The sequence below is a fragment of the Excalfactoria chinensis genome, chromosome 19 (assembly GCF_039878825.1).
Source record: "Excalfactoria chinensis isolate bCotChi1 chromosome 19, bCotChi1.hap2, whole genome shotgun sequence".
Lineage (NCBI taxonomy): Eukaryota > Metazoa > Chordata > Aves > Galliformes > Phasianidae > Excalfactoria > Excalfactoria chinensis.
Genome location: NC_092843.1, coordinates 816,522 through 837,984, shown reverse-complemented (window position 1 = coordinate 837,984; position 21,463 = coordinate 816,522). Strand labels below are relative to the sequence as shown.

The following is a 21,463-nucleotide window of genomic DNA, read 5'->3' as shown; positions in this document are numbered from 1 at the left end:
GCTGTTGTGTGGACTAAAACATCGTCATTGCAAAAAGGGATGGAGCACTGAAGGATAATGGCCTTATTTTTCTGATACGGGGCTGGAATCATTTGTTTACCATCCAGAAACATGCACAAACAGCATGTGTGTTTATAGCCCCTCTTCAGGTAATTGTAGTGTGATTGAGGCTTCTGAAGTAAGAAGCTAACAACAAATCAATGTCTTTACAGTATTGTGACCTGTGTGTATTTAAAGCACTTCCTTTTGCCATAGTGGCTAAATAGAATCAAATGTGTATTTGTAGCCAGGTATGTTGGGATGATGGAGAGTCTGAGGGTTGGATGCCCAGCCCCAGCTGGGTAACCCATCTCTGTGGTATCACAGTCCTGTTGTTGTTGGGCTTCCCATGTGCTCACAAAGCATCGTTTCAAGGCTTCAAAGAGATGGGAAAACTGCCTTGGTGTCTTCGAGGTCATCTCCTGGGTTATAGACTGTGGAGCAGGGAGAACGCACATCTCCCTTTTTAACTCCCATCCACAGCAACTCATTGCTGTGCAGTAGGAGCAGCATCAGAATGGAGGCCTTTATTTCCCCCACCCTAGTGATGATGCTGTCATTTCTGCCAGCTGAAAAATGATTCTGTTTTTGACTAATCCCACCCAGGTGTAACCAAGGGGCAGATCTCCCAGACCTGCAGCAGCTCCGGAGTCTACTTTATTTTCTGAAGCTATTCTCCTTAAAATTAAGAGTAATTTCTCTTTTCCTCTTGATGTATTTCATTTAGCAGCAAAGAAAGGCTGCAGAAGAAAATTGAGCAGAGTTTCCCCTGAATTCAAAAACACCGTAGTGATAAATATGGTTCTAAATAAACCTCCTTGTAGTCACAAATCAATTAATCTTTTTTTGCCCTTACGCTCCATCCTAAGGATTTACTTTCTCATTGAGCTCTTGCGAGCTTGTGCAGTACACCTAATTCTTCACCTGGATAAATAACTAGTGGCATTTTTATTCTAAAGCAAACTGGCTTTATCTTTTTTGCTGTGTACAAGCAAATGGAAAATAACCTTCATTTATTTTTATATATGTTTTTTAATTTACTTATTTATTTATTTTTCCCCAGAGCAACCCCTTGTGATTTGTGGCTTAGAATAAACAGGAGTTCAGGGCCCAGCTCTCAGCAGCAGCACACTTGTCTTCTGAAGTCAAGGGGTGGCATCACTCTGCTTTAGCCCCTTGGTCAGCAAACATTCCTTATGTAATGGCACACTATGGGTTCAGATGGCAAGAGCTGTCCCACTGATGTGGATAAGGCAGGAGCACAGATTGTGGCACCACTTGCTTTTAGCCTTACAGAAATATTGCTAAGAGGATGTGGCACAGGAGCGGGAAGCTGGAATTTGGATTGCAGAGTTTTCCTTTCATCCCTTGTAGATGCCAAATGTTGATGAGTTCTGAAATCCTGAGCAACGGAGGTATTTAAAGTCTCTGACAGGCTCTTCTGCTCTAAAAGATTTTCTCTCATTAACAGCCAACATCAAGGATGCTCCTTGAAAAGCAGAATCTTCCCTGTATATAAGTACAGTGGCCCATTAAATACCTTGTTTCGTTTGTATCCCGTGGTTGATGAGGACAGGATTTTCGTTCTGGGCTTTAGTGGGAGAGGCAAAAAAAGGCAAGGGAATAGTAATTAATTGCAAACTGTCTCTTTCAGAAGTGGTGCGAAGTGTTAGCTGCTGTAAGCCATCTTTGTGCAAAGCGCCGTGTGTTAGATCTCCAGCTGGTGAAAAAGGGGGTTTTCCACCCCAGGGTCTGGCTTATTAGATTTAACCAGCAGATGGTAGTGCCCGTTTGCTGTTAGACGTGGTGAAGAACGAGGTGGAAGTGGAAGGAGGCAATGGGATGCTGGCTGGGCTGTCTTTTCTGTCTCAAAGAAGTATCCTGCTAACAGCAATGTGAGTCACGTGAGCTGAGGTTATTTTACAGTAACATGGAGCTGACTTGAAACAACAACGTGAACAGCTACAAACATTGGCTGCATTAAACCAGTGGCAAATGGTTCAAAAGAAGCATCCCATTGGCTTCATATGTGGTTGCAGTTTAATTTATTGATGGGGCTGCCTTTATCCTCATTATGACCAACTAAATCTCATTCTGGTCAGGAAGATTCCACTTTTCTCTTTTTTCCACTATTTTTTTTCCCCCTTTTTCATCTTTTTCTATTTATTTCTATTTTTGCCCTGGGGGAGGAGGGAGGGGCATTCAGAATCAGCTCCCATTTACAATGCATGCCTTGGTTTTTCTCTCCTTGACCTGCTGAGACTCTGGTGGGTGTTTTTTCTCTGTCACAGTACTTCCCATAGAGATTGCAAACAAGATTAAGCTTTTAATAGACACAGACCAAATAAGCAGAAGCAGCGGTCCCTCATGCAGTGGCCTTGAAGTCTGAATAGGGAAGGAAAGGTGTTTACAGGTAGAGTGAAGCTTGGGAGGCGTAAGTAGCTCACTCAAGGCCACGCATCAAGCTATGGGGAGGACAGGAGCAGAGTCATAGGCTTGTACCTTGGGGCTAAAGCACTAATTCATATCATCTGTTTGTTTACTGTGTCTGTGCCCACAATAGAAAGGAGAAAACGAGCAGTTTTGTTGTGAGGAAAGTGCATGGTATTACGTGTTATTCCATGAGAAATCTGCCAGGGCCCAGCCCCAAATGCACCAAAACCATCAGGGAAGAAACCTGGAAATGCAGCTTGCTACCAGCATCTGTTTGTCTGGTTTGGTGAAAGGAGCCGCCTGCTGCACTAAGGATTGACAGCTGATTAATCACTTGGTAGCGATAATGTCTTGCTGTTAACAACGAACCTTCCCTGCAGTATTAGGAAAGCTAATGGGAATGCAGAACCATTTTCCTCATTTCTCACAGCTGTAGGAAAAAGGAAGGGATCCTCCCCAGCTGGATGAGGTGCAGGATTGTAGGCATCCAGGTCACCTTTGAAGATTGGATTTTGGTTCTGAAGACCTCTTAAGCACCGCTGAGTGACTTGGATCAAAGTAGCAGTTGGGTTCTTAGGATACAATTCCTATTTGTTGTATTTCACAGTATTTTAGCTCACAATAAGCTGTTATTCACTGCAAATGAAAACATTTGCAGCAGTTGATGAAGGCCAAGTATTTGGTGGATTCATTTGGGTCTGCTGATGGTTCTGGTGAATGAACTCCCCAACTACTTGAAGCTTCAACCTGTACCTCTTGTTTTCTTACCAAGACTCGTATTTTCTCATCCGACATGTGGCTTTCTCTGAATGCTGCTGAATATTCAGCCTGTGAAACAAGAGAGGGGAAATAAGTGAGGCAGTGAAGCTGAAAACGCATCTTGACAAGAACAGGGAATGCTAAACTCTCCCAGCAGTAGAGCTGGGATGCTGATGGACAAAAGGAGTGGGGAATCCTCACTGCTCAGGAGATTCGCTCTGTGGGCGCATCTCGAAACATTGCTAATAAGTGACACCTGGCAACATTTGCCCCTTTGAGCAATAATGAAGGTGAGACATTTATCTCTTTCCTGAGATTTCATCAGAGAAATGGATGAGTTCTGAATGACTCGCCATATGTTTCACATTCGGGCATCAGGCTTGCACTTCTCCTTTGCCTTTGGGGACTGGAGTGATGGAGGAAAGCAGTATGTCAAACCTGGCTAACGTAATCTTCCTCCTTTGCTCAGCAACTTTAAAACACTAATGTTTAATGCAGTGTCTTCCTTTCCTTCTGCTGCTATTCCCCTCAGACTTCTCCACTCACTTGTGCTGTCAGCATCTTTTGCTCCCCGTCACATATGGTGTGCGTCGTTTCCTATGTATTAAAACCTGAAACCAAGAAACATCCAGTGTTCTGAAAAAAAGCATAACGATGAAATCAGAAACACCAAAATGTGAAGGCAACTGAAAGGGAAGGGAATTTCTATCCAGGAAATAACAGAGTAATCTGTCTGTTGCATTGGTAAGCAGTAGGGAGCTCTTTGGAGAGATGTGTATTTAATCATGATAACTTTTTTGGATGGGGGACAGAAGATAGCAACCTAGGGGTTATTTGAGTTTTTAGTGTATAATGCCCCTAACCAGAAAGCTCCTAAAAATATTGGGTCTGAGATCTGCTCAGTCTTATTATTGTCATTACCATTATTTGAAGGCTTTTGAGTTCAGCAGATATATCTTACATGGTTCCGACATATGGCCTTAGTAAATGATTGCCCTATTTATATCCCTGGAGTTTTGTCAAGCATCTGCTCCGAGCTCAGTGTGGCAAGCATGAAATTCTTGGTCCCCCAAATGCGGTGTGTGTAGCGCGTGGATCTGCTAAAAAGGCAGATGTGGTTTTTAGGTCAGTCGTCTGGAGGAGGCAGTTTCATACAGTCACGTTGACAGTGGCCCATTTATTGAAAAGTGTTTTCTTTTAATCCCAGGAGTGGAGTCTGGATCATCTTTACATGGTCCTGTGGTGTCAAGGGGAATGGTGGACTCTTTCTCCCAAAGCCGTAGTGAGTTTATTGGCTGTGTGTGACCCTGGATACAGCTTGCCTTGATGTGGGCTGAATTGGTTTGCAGTGTCTGCCTTGTTACACCCGTTGACAGTCGCTAGCTTTGAGCAAGCATGCTGGAGTGATTGCTGCTGTGTTAATTCACATGGAATGGGAAACGGTATCAAAGAAAAGCAGAGATGACGTGTGATCGGAGTGGCGTTGAGCTCTTGAATAAATCTCATGAGCATAAATGCAGTTCCTGGTGCAGATTGCCCCCGTTCATCTGAAATGTGCTTTCTTTTCAGTTCACTCATGCATGGAGCAGCTCCAGTGCTGGTTGGAAATGTCAGAAGTCAGAAATGTGATGCCAGGTTTTTGTTGAAATGTTGCATTTAATGGAGACTGAAGGGAAGTTCCAAGAAAACAGCACTGGAAAATACGTTCTCTCTGTCACTTTATGACCCACCATAACTGGGGCGTTGAGGGCATTATAAGGGCTAATGCATTGAAAAATAAATAGGAAAATTAATTGCCTACGTCATGGAGGCCTCGACTTAGTAACTTTTCATTCTTTTCTCCGTTGCCTGGCTCTGCAGAACTGAGACAATGGGAGAAATAAGTTGAAGGAATATTAGCGGTGTGATGGCGGTACTCACGTTCCATTAAGAAATACCGAGTAATTTAAAACCCCTCTCCTAGGCACAGGAGATGCAGAGCAGATGTTGAACAGTGAAGTGGAGGGAGCGTGCTTTCATCTCTTCTGCAGGATGTTATTTCCCGAAAGCAGAAGTGTCATTGTTATCATTCAAAGCCTCTCGGGGTGCATCACATACAAACTTTACTAATAGAGGGCTTCAAATAGATGCTGGTATTGTAAATGCTATTCTGGGCTCCCTGTTGTTGATGGAAAGAACTCTTATACCACTGGTCTTATTCTTTTCCGAAACTCCGTATTAAAGTGCTTTCCATCTTTGTGGAAGTGAGAATATCTTGTTTGGGAAATAAAACCAAATGACTGTGGTTGTGTTGTGAAGTGATGCTCGGGTAGAAGTACGTCTGTATCGGTACATAATGCTGAGATCCTTTAAATAAAGAACGCCACCAGAGATCCTTAATGGAGCTTGAGGCTGAAGAGGTTGGTGAGAGGTTTGTGTTGGCTTCGTTGCAGAAGGCAGCATCCTCTTTTAGCCCAACTAATCGCCATTTCCCATAGCAGTGTCTTGTTGATTGTTTGTATTGTCTAAGTGGGCAGCTGATAAAACTATACGAAATGGGGAAGCAGCTGGTGTTTAATTGCTGTGTTCCTTATATAGAGGCTTGGCCACGCTCTGGTCTCTCTTTCACTGGGCTCAATCCGGAGTCAGCCCTTTGCTGGAGCTTTGCTGGGTTTGGGTAACTGAAAACATGAATTTGTGTCATGGGTTCCTGCTTTAATTAAAACCTGCTGCTGGCTGGAAGAGCTGGGGCAGACACAGGACTCTGCTTTTGGACGTGGCTACCAAACCACTCTGTCAAAATCCTGAAGATCGTGGCTAAAACCCTTTCTCCTACTCAAACCAATTGCCAAATTCTGTCTTCTCTCTTGAGTCAGGGCTTTTCATTTGTTGAAGGAGGGTGTCAAGATTTAGTCCTGGTGGTATTTGTTGTGGCAGCAGCTCTGCTGCAGGCTGTGCTCTGCAGGAGCAGCCTGCCTTGCCTGTTCTTATCTCCATATATCTGAGGTACAGCTCCTATGCTCTGCTTCAGTGGGCAGAGAAATTCCCCTTCTCTCTTGGAGGGAGTGAGCTTCCAAAACAGGATGGAGGTTAGATCTCCAGCCTCCTTCCAGTCTGGATGCATTTCGTTTTGGCAGAGATTTTTCTGGAGAAACAAAGGAGTTTTGGAGTCTGGAGAAACTTGCGCTCAGATGTGCTGCTGTGAGCTCAGAGATGTTCACGTGGGAACTGAATCTGCTGCTGCTCCCAGGGTGTAAACAGGCTGCAGTCGGCAGCTGTTGCTTAAAGGTGCCTCACTGTAAGCAGGAGTCGTGCACCAAACAAGATGCTCTCCATGCATCCTGTTTGTGCAGCATCTCTGCCCACACTGACATTCAGGGAGGTAATGGGATTTCAGGTGCTCCCTTGTTGGAAAGGTTGAGGTGCTGGATTCGTGCCGTGCTGACTACAGAGCCCCAGGGACATTTCTCCATAAAGGCCTTATTTCCTAGTGCACGCTGTTTCATGGAGCAGCAGGATCAGGGTTTGCTGCTCTCTAACCCATCTCAGTAACACTGAGCAGCGATGGATGCTGCCTCTCCTCCCAGGCTGGGAGCTGACCTTCCTTGGAAGGCGCTGTGTGTTAATTCTCCAGTCAGAATGGTCTAAATAAAGCAAAAAGGAGAAGCTGGAGCAGAAGAGTTCCAAGTTAGCATGAAAGTAATCTCATTATAACACGCAGGACACAGAGAGCTGGGTGGGATGAGGAAGCTCTGCCTTGTTAGCAGGCATGCAGGGCTCTGAGCCTTGGCACTGGCCTCTCTGCCCTGTTTAGTTTCAGCTTCCTTTAAAATTCCTGCTGTTAATCCACTTTGCTCACCCGGGAGCCAGAGGCCTTCCTGCTATTCTCTGTCAAATTAAATTAATGGGGAGGGGAAAAAAAAAACAAACCCAACAAAACAAAAACTAACACAGATGCTTTAAATCCCAGGCTAATGCTGCTGAGTTCTGGACCTTGCATCCTCTCAGTGTGGTTCAAATGCAGCCCTGGAGACTCTGGGGCACGTGGAAAGGCAACATGCAGCAATAGCTGTGCTCCAGCAGGGCTGGATTTTCATTTAGCTCTGGGAGGTGAGATGTGGGATGAAGCCCTGGATTTGTTTGTGATCTCTGCAAATGTGCATGGATGTGAGCAGGCCGATTTGCTGCAGGCAGTGCTCAGGAGTTGTTTGTTGGGTACATCGAGTGCATGGATCAGATTTTGCTGTGCAGAAAAATTGTTGGGAAGCTCCTATGTGTGAGAGAGGGTGCTGCCCTGCAAACCGCCTGGGAGGGCTGGGATGGGAACTCGGTGCTTGCAGTTCAGGACTTGGACGTTTTGGGGGTGATTGGAGGTTTTCTTTGAAGATAACTTCAGGCTCTTAACTCTTCACAGGCAGCATGGGAACTGGAGAACGTAAATCACCTTGCTCATGGACACTCAGTGGCCGGAGCTCCTGCAGATGCTGAAGGGCAGAGCTGTTGTGTCCTACAGACACAGATGCCATTTTTGTACAGGGAATGATTAAGGCAAAGGTTGCAACTGCCTCAGCTTGGCGCCGGCCATCTGCCTCTATTTTTATTTGGCTTGTTGTATTTTCAAGTGTGGAGAAGAGCCAAGGTGAGGGAAATGGGCTTTTGGCTGTAGCTGAATGTAAGAAGCTAAAATGCATTTCTTTGGTAGGCAGCTCAGCCCTCCTCGTGGTGTCATGGCATGAGTAGCCACGAAAGGAAAGGAAGCTCTCTCAGGCTCCAGATTTAGGGCTGAAGTTTCATGGTATGGGTGGGATTACTGAAAATTGAAGCTGTATGTGTGTATTTGCTTGCTCTCTTAATAGCTGTTAGGGGATGGGAAGTTCTACAGAAGGTCCGGATGGAAGTGTTTTCATGAGTACTAATGACAACAAGCTGCTTTGGGTCTCAATGAAGTGCCGAGCAGGAGGGAAGTGGGGATCTGGAGCTGTTGGAGCTACTCATGGTCAGTGCCAAGGACGTGCTTAGGGCTTTTGCTCCATTGGAGCCTACACAAGGACCAAAAGTAAGCAGCAATCCTATGGAAAATACGTGCTCTGGGCTTCATTCACTTAGCCATCTTCTAATTGAAAACATATTACTGAAGTCAAGACGGCTTGCACGAAGACCAGAGTCTTTATTTCTGCTCTTTGAAAATTGCTAGGCAAAAATCACTGAACTACATTGTGAACATCAATGAGGGTTTAAATGCTTTTCTTCATTCAGCTTAAATTCTTCTGCCATCCCCAATTTAATCTACGAAATGTCAAAATATCAGATCTGTTCCTCTCAGTGGAAGCAGGGACAGTAGAGCTGCCCATCAGTAAGGAGGTTATTCAGTATAGCATCAATGTTGAAGTGTTTGGATGAATTTTCACGTACCGATTAGGAACCTTTTCATTGCAGCACTTGTCCTTTGTAGGTTACACGCAGGTTACCCCACTGCTTCAAAAGCATTTGGTTTTGCTGTTTGCTTCATGCTGTTGATTGCCCTTCTAATATGGCAGCAGCCTCCTTCCTCACCTGCTGAAGGAAGAGGTCTGGCAGCCAAATAGGGGGTTAAAGCTTTCCTTTCTTCTCCTGCATTTCTGTGGTCCTTCCTCAGACTGTTGAATTCCACATGTTTTCTTTCTGATTAAAAGAAAAATCAGAGTGAGAGTGCTTTGGGCTCTTCTGGCATGTGGTGCTCTATATAAAGAGAGGGAATAATTCTTGCTCCATGTGATAAAACTGGCAGCAATTCCTAGCACATGCCTTTAGATTTTGTCTTTCCTTCCTGCTGTTAATCTTGCACAGGCAAGAAGCCTCTGCAAAGATGCTTTAAAACTGCAGTTGAACTTGATACCCATTTCTCCAGCAATCAGCTGTGTGGATCAGAAGGCACGAAGCGCATCCTGACAGTGTGAACTCACTGCAGCTCTCGGTTTGGTTCAGCAGTCTTTGGTTGGATTCCTATTGGGTTTGCAAGACTTCTCAGACAATCTGCTGATAAAGCTTCCCTTCTCGTCTGACTTCCTTTCCAGCAGTTCAGATGCTAACATCCACTCCTCCAGCTTTTTTTTCCAGACCGTGGATTCAATCACCAAGTCTTGATTTGTTTCAAGCCTGCGTTGTGCTGGAGGACTGCCAGGGCAAACTGCAGATCCTGTCTGCAAGGAGGAGAGAAGGTTCTGGGGGGGACCCTATAATGGCCTTCCAGGACCTGAAAGGAAGGATACACCTTCCAGGGCACCAAACAAACATTCGTGTTTATGTATTCTTATGTATTCAAACATACGATGTTATGTATTCTTCAGGACAGCAGTCTGAAGGGGAAGGACTTGTGTTCTGTGTTTAATTTACGTCCTGAGGATGTCTACTTCAAATGAGCTCCCACCATGTTTTGAGTTAAGCGTACAGGCAAGATCTTGGCTCGTGGTCAGGTCCGGTTCTTCTTCGGCTGATGCTGATTTTACACATGGCTGAGCCCATTCATCCCATTTTGCACAGATACCTAATTACCAGGAGCCAGAGAGTGCAAGCTGGCTGATGATGTGTGCTGCCTTTTATGCGAGCAACACATAATTCAAGCGCTTCTATTTTTTAGATACATTGAAGGTGAACTTTTGCCACCAAGGAGCTGCACGAACCCAGATGTTCCATGCAGAAAAGAAAAAGCAGTGTGGTTGGGATTTTGGATTAACTGGCTCTGATTTCAATGCAGTGCATTGCTTTCATTGCTTTCTCTGTGGTCTGTGCTGCCTCATGCCACCGTGCTCTTGCTTCAGTTGTGGTCCCCAGCTCGTGTACAGGTATGGGAGGAGATGTCTGGAGCCTTAACATTTTCACAGATCATTCGGGGGTGATAAAGGCAGCTGGGGATTGAAAGAGATTTCTGCTTTTGTAACTGATGGCCCCGAGTTGCCTGGCCCTTAAGCAAGCAGTTTGGTTAAATCCCTTTGTAAGCGTGGGGACATCTGATTTCTGAATGGCTAGATCTGCTCTAATCCAAATGGGGGTGAGTCCAAAACTGCCTCCGCACCTCTGAATTTCCTCACCTGGCAATCATTTTTCCTGACCTTGCTTTTCCATTTTGATACAGTTCTTCCCGTATTCATTTTTCTTTTCTATCTGCTTCACTCGGTGTTTAAAATAAACCCCCGGCGCTTGAGAGATGAGAATGACATTTACTATTAAATGCTGGAGGCACAAAATGTATCTGTTATGTTTCTTAGGAATTGTGCTTCTGTGCCGTGGATGCGTGAAGGGTAAGTTAAACCTGAGAGCTGCCCTCCCTGCGAATGGGCTCCTATCAAATACTTGTCAAAATAAACGCGTTACTCAGCTCCTTTGAGGTGCTTACAGGGCTATTTCAGCGCACTCTCATTTACCCACAAAGTGAAACTGCTCCATCTGTCAATAACCATTATTCATGTCCCTATTCTTAGTAGCAGCCTGTAGCGAATGTAAACACGTTTACCTGAATTCCGTCCGCAGAAATATCTGTGAAATTCCCAATAACGTCTGTCTCCTGAATCTTTAACTTCAGTATCCATTACGGCGGTACATCAGAAAGCAACAAGGGCCCGAGCAGAACTAATTTGTCATGAAGAGCTCCATCATCAGCCAATGAAGACTTTGCACAGTGCCTTTAGTTTAGCATTTAGGAGGAATTGAGGTTTAGGAGATACTTTGGAGTGCCTGGAGGAAATCAGGGCCATTTCTTGATGAGGCTCCATTGAGATGGATTAGTGGTTGGATGAAATAACCTTAGTGGTCTTTTCCACCCTTACTGATTGTGTGATTCTGTGCTATTTCAGACTCAAAAGGAGGAGGTTTGCTCTTGAATGATGCTCACATCCACACCCTATAAGCCCAGATTTCGTACCGTCACCGCTTTATCTCAGTTTTCCTGTAGGACTGCAGTTTCTTCTGCTATCTGCATACATGCCGATCAGTGCAGATGTTCTTTGTGTAATAGATAGGGTGGTGGCACAGCCTCCTGCAGCTGTGGTTGGGAAGAAAGCGGCTGTGGCTCATGTTTCTGTGCTGAGCTCATTCCTCTTGTTGCCTCTGCATTAGGAGCAGCTGAGCATAGAGCCCCTGGGGAGGGTTTGCTAAGACATGGGAGCCCAGTAAATTAATTGGGGTGTGCTGATTCTGCCATTCTTGGTCATAGGCCAGGACACAACATGCTGCAGAAGTCCTGCTGTGGGTACTGAAGGACTCAGTTTGGCAGCTCAGACCTCCAGCCCTGATCCTTCAGTCCCAGGCACATCCTGCTGCTGAGCTGGGCTGGGAGCTGTGGCTCAGCCAAGGTGAGAGATGGGTTTACCTGTGCATTTTGTTCTCTGCAGCCTGGAGAAGAGAAACACAAGTGAACGTCAGCTGCTTTGCTGCCCTTGAGAAAAAGTATATTCACATTAAAAAAGAAAAGTAAATAACACGTTCCTGTTAAGTGCCTGTTAGTTATACATATTACATCTAAAAGTAATTATCATTTAATTAGCAGTTTAGCAACAGTGGAAGGAGATGAAGTCACAGTTGCATTGCATTTATTACCAATAGCAAGCAAAGGGCTGTGGTCCCATTTGAAAGCAGCTGGGATTAGGATAGGTATCATATGAAGTGAGCATGGGCAAGCAGGCCTGCGGCCTCTGCCCTCCGTCCTGGCTGCTATTAAGGGTAAACATTTGGTTTTTTATTATTATTTTGTATTTTTTTACTTCTCCTGCAGCTGTTTTGTTATATTTTGTTGCAGTAACTCAGGGGTCGGAAGTGCTGAAAGATCAGGTTGGAGGAAATAACAACAAAAAAAGCTTTCAGCTTCACGCAGGTGGAGTCCCAGCATTGTGTGCCCTCCTGCCAGTGGGGTTTTGGAAGCAGTGCAAATGCAAATCCTTATGTCTGGAGCTGTCTATAAAGCATTGTCTCCTTGAAGAACTGGCAAACAGTTTAAAGGTGTTCGATGCCTCTCTCTGTGTGTTAAATCCGAGCATCCTGGACAACTGATGAAGGCATCTCCTGTTCTGCTCTGCTCGACGAGGTGGATTTCGGTCACTGCCAATTAGCAGGGAGGAGGTTTGAGTCTTCTTCAGGTGAAACTTTGAAGCCAGTTCCTGACGTTGCCCCAGGGAGTGCTGCTTCTAGCCTAGAATAACTAGGTCTGATTTGCATATATAAACACTAACCTTTTAATGAAAAGTTCACGTGAGACTGAAAACTCCCGAATAAGCTGTTCAGGAGGGCACTTCCCACTTGCATTGAAAAGGTGACTGATAGTCAATAACAGGAAAGGACCGTGACCTTCTGCTGATGAATCTTTAAAAGGTGTGCGCTCGCCATCCATACCTTGTGTTAAATAGGAGCAGCTTTCCCATGTGCAGCGTGGGGATGCACAGCAGGGGTAAGAGCTATGATTTGCTTTCACCTCCCAGCTCAGCTGAAAACTGAGAGCTGCTTTATTTGGTGCAATTTTATTTCATGTTGGTTGGCAAGGTTTAACTGAAGGAGATACAGACTCTGTTTTCCTATTGCAGACAAGGCTTTGTGGCTGAGCACCTGGATTTCTCATTGAATAGTTGAGTTGGAAGGGAGCTGCGAGGATGAAGCCCAACTTTGGGCCCCACACTTGGACCACCCGAAACTGAAACCCTGTGCCTGAGAGCATTATCCAAACACTTCTGAAACTGTAGGATGCTTAGGGATGCCCTGGAGTGCCTGTCCCATGGCCACCACCATGGCCACTGCTTTTGTGGCTTCTCCAATGGAAAAGCTCTCTCCAAATTTTATTATCTGATGCTCCCACCATGGAGGGTCTGGCTTTGTCTTCAAGGCACCTGTTGGTCCTTCTCACCATCCTACTAACAAACCTGCTAAATGTTAGAGTGTGGCTTCCCAGTTAGTTCTGGCTGTAGTGGCTGCACAGCAGTTAGGGAGCTGTTTTGTCTCTGCAAGTAAAACAAACGAGCAGTTCCAAGATGTGATTTGAGTTGAAGACCTTCAGGGGACCAGTCACGTAGGAAAGTAGAACCAGGTTAACTAGAAACTGTGCTTTTTGACTTTTCTTCCGTGCTAATCTGTGCCCTCCTTTGTATTCCATGTTGATATGCAATAGCTTTCCAGACAGGAAAGTATCTTTCTTGCTATTTTTGTACATATTTTTCAGTGACCTCCAACCTGAGCCGGTGTATGTATGAGAATCATGCTCTGTTTTATCTCAGCCTCCAACTCTGAGCCCGTGTGGCCTTTCCTTTGTGTCTGTCCCTACTAAATCACTTTGAGGGATTACTGTTATTTCCCCCAGTTTTACTCTTGTGGATAAATGGGTGACCATTAGGGTCAGCACCCCAGCATACCAACGTTTGCTTGCATGCAGTTGTGCTACAGTGCCTTGTGGGACCTTCTTTCCCCACGTTCTGGGCAGGCACTGTGGCTCATCACTGCAGGCCAGGGGCTCTCCAAGTGGGTAAGGCTGGTTTTCCCCATGAGTGCTTCTGTCTCCGGGAATAGCTCTGCAGCTGCCATTAAGCCAGCTACAAAGGAGAACCATCTTTTCAGTTTATCTCAAGGGAGAAGTCTGTAATTGCAATTGCATATCAGCATAGCACCATTGATGCAGGTCCGGGGAGTTCTTTGGGGATGGAACTGCAGATCAGCTGGTAAAATACAGTTGGGGGCTGTTACTGCCTGCACATGCACATTTTGACTGTCTTAGCAGCACAGATGTTTGCATGGAATGCCTTGCTAGAAGCGCTGGAGGAAATGGGAGCACGGAGTTGGACTTTCTGGCATCCTGTAATCTGAAGTGTTGGGCCAACCTGGGTTTTTGCACAATAGGCAAGGACAGAAAACGCTTTTAGGTAATGACCTTGGCAGCAGTTTTTAATGCAGCAGGTGAAATTTTTCGATTAGGTTGGAGTCCAGAAGCTTGGATGGGTAATATAAATCTGCTTTACATTCGCACGCCATATCTTAACACACCACAGGCACTATCAGGGCCTGCACATGGCTTTCATTGCTGCTGGTGGCCTAAAGCAGGACTTGAAGCAGCAGACTGTGTGGTTTCTTACTTGTAAGGTTGTTAGCTGCCAGTGCAGTTGACTTCAGGTAAGTTTGGTTTGGGAGGGGTCTGGCAATGCATGACAACAGTGGTAGTTAATTCAGCAGATCCAATGCAGAAGTTACCCAAGTGATTTATAAATGCTACTTCTGAAGGCCATGTAGGTATTGGGCTCATCTGGTAGATGAGATACAGAGAGGCTGAGCGCCTTGTCTGAGGTCCTGGGTGAGTCATTTCTCGACGTGGGAATGGGAGCAGCCGTACAGCAGCAACAAAGTCAGATGGATCTCAGGCAAGGTGACATGGCAGACAGAACAGATATTTCCAAAAACGCATCATTTTCACAGCTTCTGTGTCATTAAAAGTTAAAGTCGTATTCATCCCCTGTAAATGCAGAGAAGGCATTTACTCCAGCATCTCTTTTATGTGATATCTCTTTATTTTTAATTTGTTCCACAGACTCCATAGTACTTAGCAACAGCGGGAAAATAAACCCATTTGAAACAGGCAATTAAACAAGGTCACTGGGGCAGGGAAGCTAGAATTATTCAAGAAACAACTATTGCAGATGCCATCCTGGGGATGATATTAAGCAAGGTACGCTGCTGTGGGCTAAAATGCCTTTCCTTCCTAGAAATTTTATTGCATTCTCTTGAAAGACATCCAGCTTTTATCAGCCCACACCATTACACAGGCACTGAGGGGAAGCTGAGAGCCTGGCTCCTGCCTCACTCGGTAAGTGCACGTAGAAGCCCCTCTGTGGGAGGCAGAAGCAATATATATTTCTGCTTCCAAGAGGCACTTCATCCGTGACATTGGGGCTGCTGGGATGGGCATCTCGTGCACTGTTGGTGATGGCTTCCTGCAGCTGCCCTGGTGCTCCAGCACCTTTGTTACTGCAGACTTCTGGAATTGATGACCTGAAGTTTGTTATTAAAGCAGATCCTGGTCTCAGCCTTCCTGCACCTGTGTGACCACCAATTCTGTTTTTTTTTTAGTATCTTTTTTTCTACATATTTTATAATTTGCGCTTTATCATAAAATTGGAAGCAAGATTTGATTGTGTAGAAAAATTAATTTCCTTGAATTGAAGAAGCAATCGGGCTTGAGGCTTCTTAATCATCGGATGGTAACTGCGTGCTAAAGAAAGGAAGACCATTCCCGTAACTTAATAGACTGGGATAAATGTTTCCCCCCGTATCTTCTTCATCTTTATTTAGAGATTCATGCTGAGGATATTTCATAAAAGCTGCTCTTCTTGACCTTCCATCACTTGCAGTACAGAGGAGCCAACAGAAATAATGGCAAGGATCTGACGCTGTGGATTTCTGGATGCGAAACCAACATTTGTGCTGAACGTTTCTGTTCATCCTTTTCTGCCAAATTCTGCTTTTCCTCCCTCATTAAAGAGAGCGCAGCTATTGGGACGAGCAAATGCATTGAGCTGAGCTGAGCTGTGTGATTTTTAAAACCAAACTGTGTTAATGCTTTTAATTAAGGGGCAGAAGAACAAGAGGCTTTATCAGCTCTTTGTCTGCAGGCCGTAATTTGGTGGCGGATGGGCTATCCGTTATTGTAAGCGTCCACCTTTTTGAAGGATTTGCTGCCAAATCAAATGGTGTTTTTATTTAAATAGTTGAGCGTCGCTTGATTCTCATTTATTTAATATGGAGGCATTGTTACAAAGAAGAATGTAGCACTTAATTTGTATTGCTTGAGGGAGCAAGCTTTGCTTGCTTTGTGTGAGGTCTTTCTGTCCTCTGCCTCTGTTCCCCATGGGCTGGGTTGAGGCTGCTCTGTATAAAACCAGAACAACTTCTGTTTAATTGCAGCAGGTGATCTAGGAGAACGGAGCTATTAGATTGGGCATCTCTAATGTGCTTACCATTTCAGAAAGAATTGGTTCTAGTAATGGCAGCTCGCTACAAATAAAGCAGGAAAATGGAAATCTTAAGTGCTTGAATGGCAGCGCATCGTGAAGCATTACATTGCTTATGGGGAGGAAGAGTGAGCTGGCTGTCAGGGACAAAATCTATTGGAAAAACCCCTCTGATGGATTCTGATGCTGACTCATTTAATATGGCAGCAGCATTCAGCTGCTCTACCGGTCTATTAAAAGTATTAAAATGCCTATAAATAATAATACTTAAGTGGCTTTAGCTCTCCATCCGTGGCTCCTCTGGCAGACGTGGGTATGTTGTGAGGTGTGGATGGCAGGGCCTGATCCTGTGAGCCACATTTGGGTACATTTGAGGATGTTTTCCTCATCTGCAGTTGCTGCTTGCTTGGCTCAGCCTTCAGTGTGCTCCACAGCACAGATTGCCCATGAGCTGTGCTTCGAGCCAGGGAGGCTGGGAGGCTGTCTTTAAAATCTAACATCTTGTTTCCCCTTTTCTACCTCAAAACCAAGTTTCCTCCAGAAATTGTGCTTTTCTAAGTGAATGCAGTTTCCAGACGTGTGCAACCCCTTACCATGCAGGCCTTCTCCAGGTCACACGAGGTCCTCAGGCCGTAGAGGTGGTGGCCCAGCTGTCCTCTATGGTCCTCCCTGCTCAAAGCATCATCGTTTTCTTTGCTTGGTGTGGGCAGGAGGGATCCTGAGCAAATGGCAGAACCTTGGCAAGCCTTAACCTGGAGAATTCCTCATCTCCTCCCTGCTGATCCCTCCAATTGGATACTTGTGTCGCTTTTTCTTTAGAGCATGGTTTCAAACGAAAGCAAGTTAAAGGAGCAAATGGTTTTTATATTTCTATTTTAATGCAGAAAATATCCTGGGGGGTAAGCTGTCTGCATTCCATAACCACAACAGATTAGTGTATCCCCAAGCAGCGAGGGCATAATGATACGGTTTTGTTCGGTGCCGTGCTCTGTAGCAAAGTGTAATTTTACGGACGGGGTCACAAGTGTTTAACCACTCACAAAATGCCCCCAAACGTGATCTCAGCTTGCAGAGATGAGAACAGCATCCTCCTCTCAGGGAAGCTCTTTCAGATGGAGATGGAGATGCAATCCAGCATTTTGCAAAGCAACGAGGGAGGGCTGGTTTCTGGGCAAGTGGCAGCAGGGGTGCTTAGTAAACACCGCTATCTATCCTGTCCTTGAAATTGCATGGTTATTATAAATTAACCCCTGACACTGAGTTTTCCCTCTATCTTTCTGCTGCTACGCTGATGTCATTGGTATTGGTAGGACCTCTCCTGTTTTTTTGGTCGTGTTGCTCATGTTTCTGTTGTTCTTTGTTTCATACAGGACGCCAGCGATGATCGGTTGCTCCTTTGTTGTGCACAGGAAGTTCTTTGGAGAGATTGGGCTCCTCGATCCCGGGATGGACGTGTATGGAGGGGAGAACATAGAGCTCGGCATCAAGGTTTGTGCCACTGCTGTGAGCAGAATCTCACCTAGCGTTACTTAAGGAGCCAAAAGCAAAACCTCAGCAGGTTAACACAGTCACTAAAACGTTTCAGGTGAACTGTTGGTTTGCTGTAAAGAATTTATATTTGACTTTGAAGGTGATGATAACCTGTTATTAGGGGCGAGAGCAATTTTGAGGGGCAATATAAACTGACCTTGGTCAAGCTGTCGCGTTGGTTGGTCTCAGCCATATCAGATGATGTGGGGAGGCAGTGGGACCCTTGTGAGTATATCAGGAAGATGTGGTGCATGAAAATATCACAGAAGCGTTTAGCAGCTGCAAATAAAACGTGTCCTTAAGCAGGCAGAGCATGCTTTCAAAAGCAAAACACTAACAGCCATGTTTTTAGAGTTCCCTCAATAAATCCACGAGACGTTCCTCGTTACAGCATCTACTGTGACAGCGTCACTTGATTACTGTGTACAACATTAGACGGGGTTTAGTGATTCAAATGTGTACATACAGTGAAGTGATTCATAAGCAATGAATTCAGTGTTCGGAAGCAACTTGGGATGGAAAAGTCTGCAGAGGTTTTTCCAGGCATGGTTTAGAGTACGGTACTCGTGCGTTAACAGGCTGATGGGGAGAGACTTGAGACTTACTGCTGGAAAATTGAATTGACTGTGCTGCTGTAAGAATGAAAAATCATTGTTCGGTTCATAGATTTACCAGAGGATATTCACTTTGCTGGCAAATCAGAAGAAACTTAAACAAAAATCTATTGTTATTGGCTACAGGGAGCAATAATCTCATTTAAACAAGGGAGCAGAAATTAAAGGCTTTAAATATGCCACATAGCTCTTCTCCATATGAAGTGGTTTATTGTACATCATCATGCAACTCGCTTCTGGGGTCCAGAGAGATCCAGCTCCAAACTAAGCCTCTCTTGTGACTACCCTAATTTGTTTATCTATGGGTTTTTTTTTAATATCATCACTGTGGAACTTCTCACAATTAATAATTTAACCCATCTGTTACGTTTTGGGGGGATTTCATGGAAGATTGGCTTCCTAACTAGAAAAATAAGACGATGTCTCAGGGACAACTGGTGAACATATGTCATCTTCTTTTGCACGTGCTGAACTCTTTAGAACCACGCAGTAAACATCCTTCTGGAAAACGATAATCCCTCTCTTCCTTTCTTATCCCAGTGACTCACCCAGGCTTGTGTTTGCAGCCTGTGTGTTTCCCTGCTTCTTGCACACGCGTGCACTGCATGTTCTGGTCAAGACTTTAAAGGTGTTGGTGATTTTGATAGACAAAATATTTAGGAAATCTACCTTTTTAGGCATTATTTTCAAATATCCCTAACTAAATCGGTACAAGTGACTCCTTTGGGCAACTGGGAGTTCTTGGCACGGTGATGCCATGTAACGTATGTTGGCCTTTGTCAGGTAGTTGATGTGGAGGGGAGAGCTTTTGTAGATGCTCTGTTTGCAATTGCAAGGACCGTCAGCCCTTTCCCACCTGCCTGCAGCCCTCCATGGCCGGGGTCTGTAACAACCATCCCACATCGTCAGCAGTGCGTAACTCTGATGGAACCAAGTCTTTTTCTGAAGGTTCAATTTGAATATAAAACGTCGAGGCTTTTTTAATGCTGTTTTTGTTTGTTTGTTTTGGCTGCAGTCGGAGAAGCAATTTGGTGCTTCCATGTTTGTTGTAGTGATTCTCGGATGAAAAATATGTGCAGAAAGGATTTATTTCTGTTTTGATGGTGACGCAAATTCCATTCTGAGAACCGTGGCAATTTTAAGAACATATTATTCCTGTATTAAAACAAATAATGCTCAAAGAACAAAAATGAGATAATAAACCCATCGGGGCTCTGAGGACAAAATGGAAAGATTACAGCACTTCAGGCAAAGCCACAAGGTTTTTGCTGAATTTTAGCACAATTTTTAATGCTGAAATTAAAGGTAAGTAATCTGAATGACAAAATGCAATAAATAATTGAGGAGGTTGGAATGTCCTAACCTGGAACGGCCAAGGCTTGCTGCTATGTGAGAGTCTCATGAATTTATATCTGTTGCATTGAGTCTTTGCGCAGGGGAATATTTGTGCTTTCAGTTGCTGCTTTTGGTCATCTCAATGAGAACAAACCCAAACCCCGTTACTCACATTCATGAAGTAGCTCCGGGCTCACTGCTCTCCCTTATGTGCTGGGGAGCATCCTTGGGTTGCTCAGTTAATAATAAAGCCATTAAGCGTATTGTAGCCCTAGGCAGGTTCTTGTTCTGCTCACGGGGTAGCGTTGGCCCCGACATGGGGCACATGTTGTTCTTTGTATTATTGTCTTTTCTTTTATCACACTGGAGTGTCTCCAGAATGCTGTGCTTATTCTCTCCTCTTGTCCCTGATGTCCACTGCTTCACTTCCTGAGGCAGAATCAACTCTTAATTCCCCTTTTCTTGGCTGAGAGCTCAGAAGTCTTTGCTAAGCTGGGCGGTGTAGTCTAATATTTCAACAGAGAGTTTTTCAGTGCATTTTTTTGTTTTCCAAAGTGTGCCTTGCAATCGAATTATAAGAGCTCCTGGTGCAGCTTAAGGCCTCTGTCTCACTGAGAGCCCACTGCCCATCCTTGGAGCACATGCCCCAGGCACCAGAGCTAATAACTGCTCCTAAATCCAAGCTTTCACCCAATCTCTTCAACCCATTGCTTCCCTGAGCAGGTTCCTCCTCTGATTTTGTGAACCCAGTGCCTAATTCTTATATCTCGAAAGCACTGGTGCTGCCCTGCATCCCCATTGACTCCATTTGACCATTTTGACCTCCTCCTTTCATCGAAGGTTTTCATTTTAAGCCCGTTTGTGGACCTGGCTTTTAAGGACCGAATGACAACACAGGCAGGCTGCTCCTGCAGCACCTCACTGTCTCTGTGCACAAAGGGCTTCATGGATTTTCATGGTTAGTCACAGACATTCGCTAAAGATGCTCCGTAAAATTGTGAGTGTCTGTTGGAATAAAGATGCAAAGGGCTGTTGCGTGACCGTTGCCATGATTTCAAGCCTGGGATGGGTTACAAGGTTATTTTCAGAGTGTTTTGTGCTACTGTCATGCATTGCTAATTAAACTCATTTGAGTTGTCTTTCAGAGATTAATTTAATCAATAAGGATATTATTACTCCTTTGATGGTATCATTTGTACGAATTGTCACTTGAAGAAAGCAATTAACTAAGAATGCTTATTAGCTGATCCATCCCACACCTTATTTGTATAGTAAGAATCGATTATTGAATTCATTAAGGAAATCACAATCCGGGGATCCCTTTGAGGTTTAGTGGCTGACTTGAGCTACGTTTCATTATGAATTTTAACTTGTCTGAAGCTTGGGTTGGGATTTTTAAACCAATTTCCAGAGGAAAAGAGCAGCGTGTCCCCTTGAACCCCAGGCTTTTCCCCAGGTTTGTCAGCTCAGTTCATCAGCCCAGTCCTGGTGCCCCCAAACCAACAGTTGTGTCTATGGAACAGGCAGAGTTGCATCTCCATGTAGTTGTAAGGGCTGAATCATTTGAGTTTGGAGAAGCAAATGGGGACGATGAGAGCACTGAGCATGTTGTTGTTAGGGGTAGTTTCCTTAATAGCCAGACTTTCATCCCTTAGCCACGTACTCACCTAAATAACCCCAATGCATTGGCAACGATGTTGATCCTCTCCCAGAGGGTACCGTGCCTGTGCAGCCTTTCTTCTTTTGGAAACTCTTAAGGCAGATTAAATTGCCTTTTAATGTACAAAGGCACTTTTGTCTGTTTCATCCATGAAGGAGCCCGTT

General features: G+C 44.8%; 1 protein-coding gene across 1 annotated transcript in view; it reads left to right on the top strand.

Moving 5' to 3' along the window:
* Nucleotides 1-21,463, top strand: part of GALNT17 (polypeptide N-acetylgalactosaminyltransferase 17) — a 133,509-nt gene that overhangs the window by 65,370 nt on the left and 46,676 nt on the right. Inside the window, exon 6 of the mRNA XM_072353288.1 lies at nt 17,531-17,648. Coding sequence (XP_072209389.1) covers nt 17,531-17,648 — 118 coding nt within the window. The remainder of the gene's footprint in view (nt 1-17,530; nt 17,649-21,463) is intronic.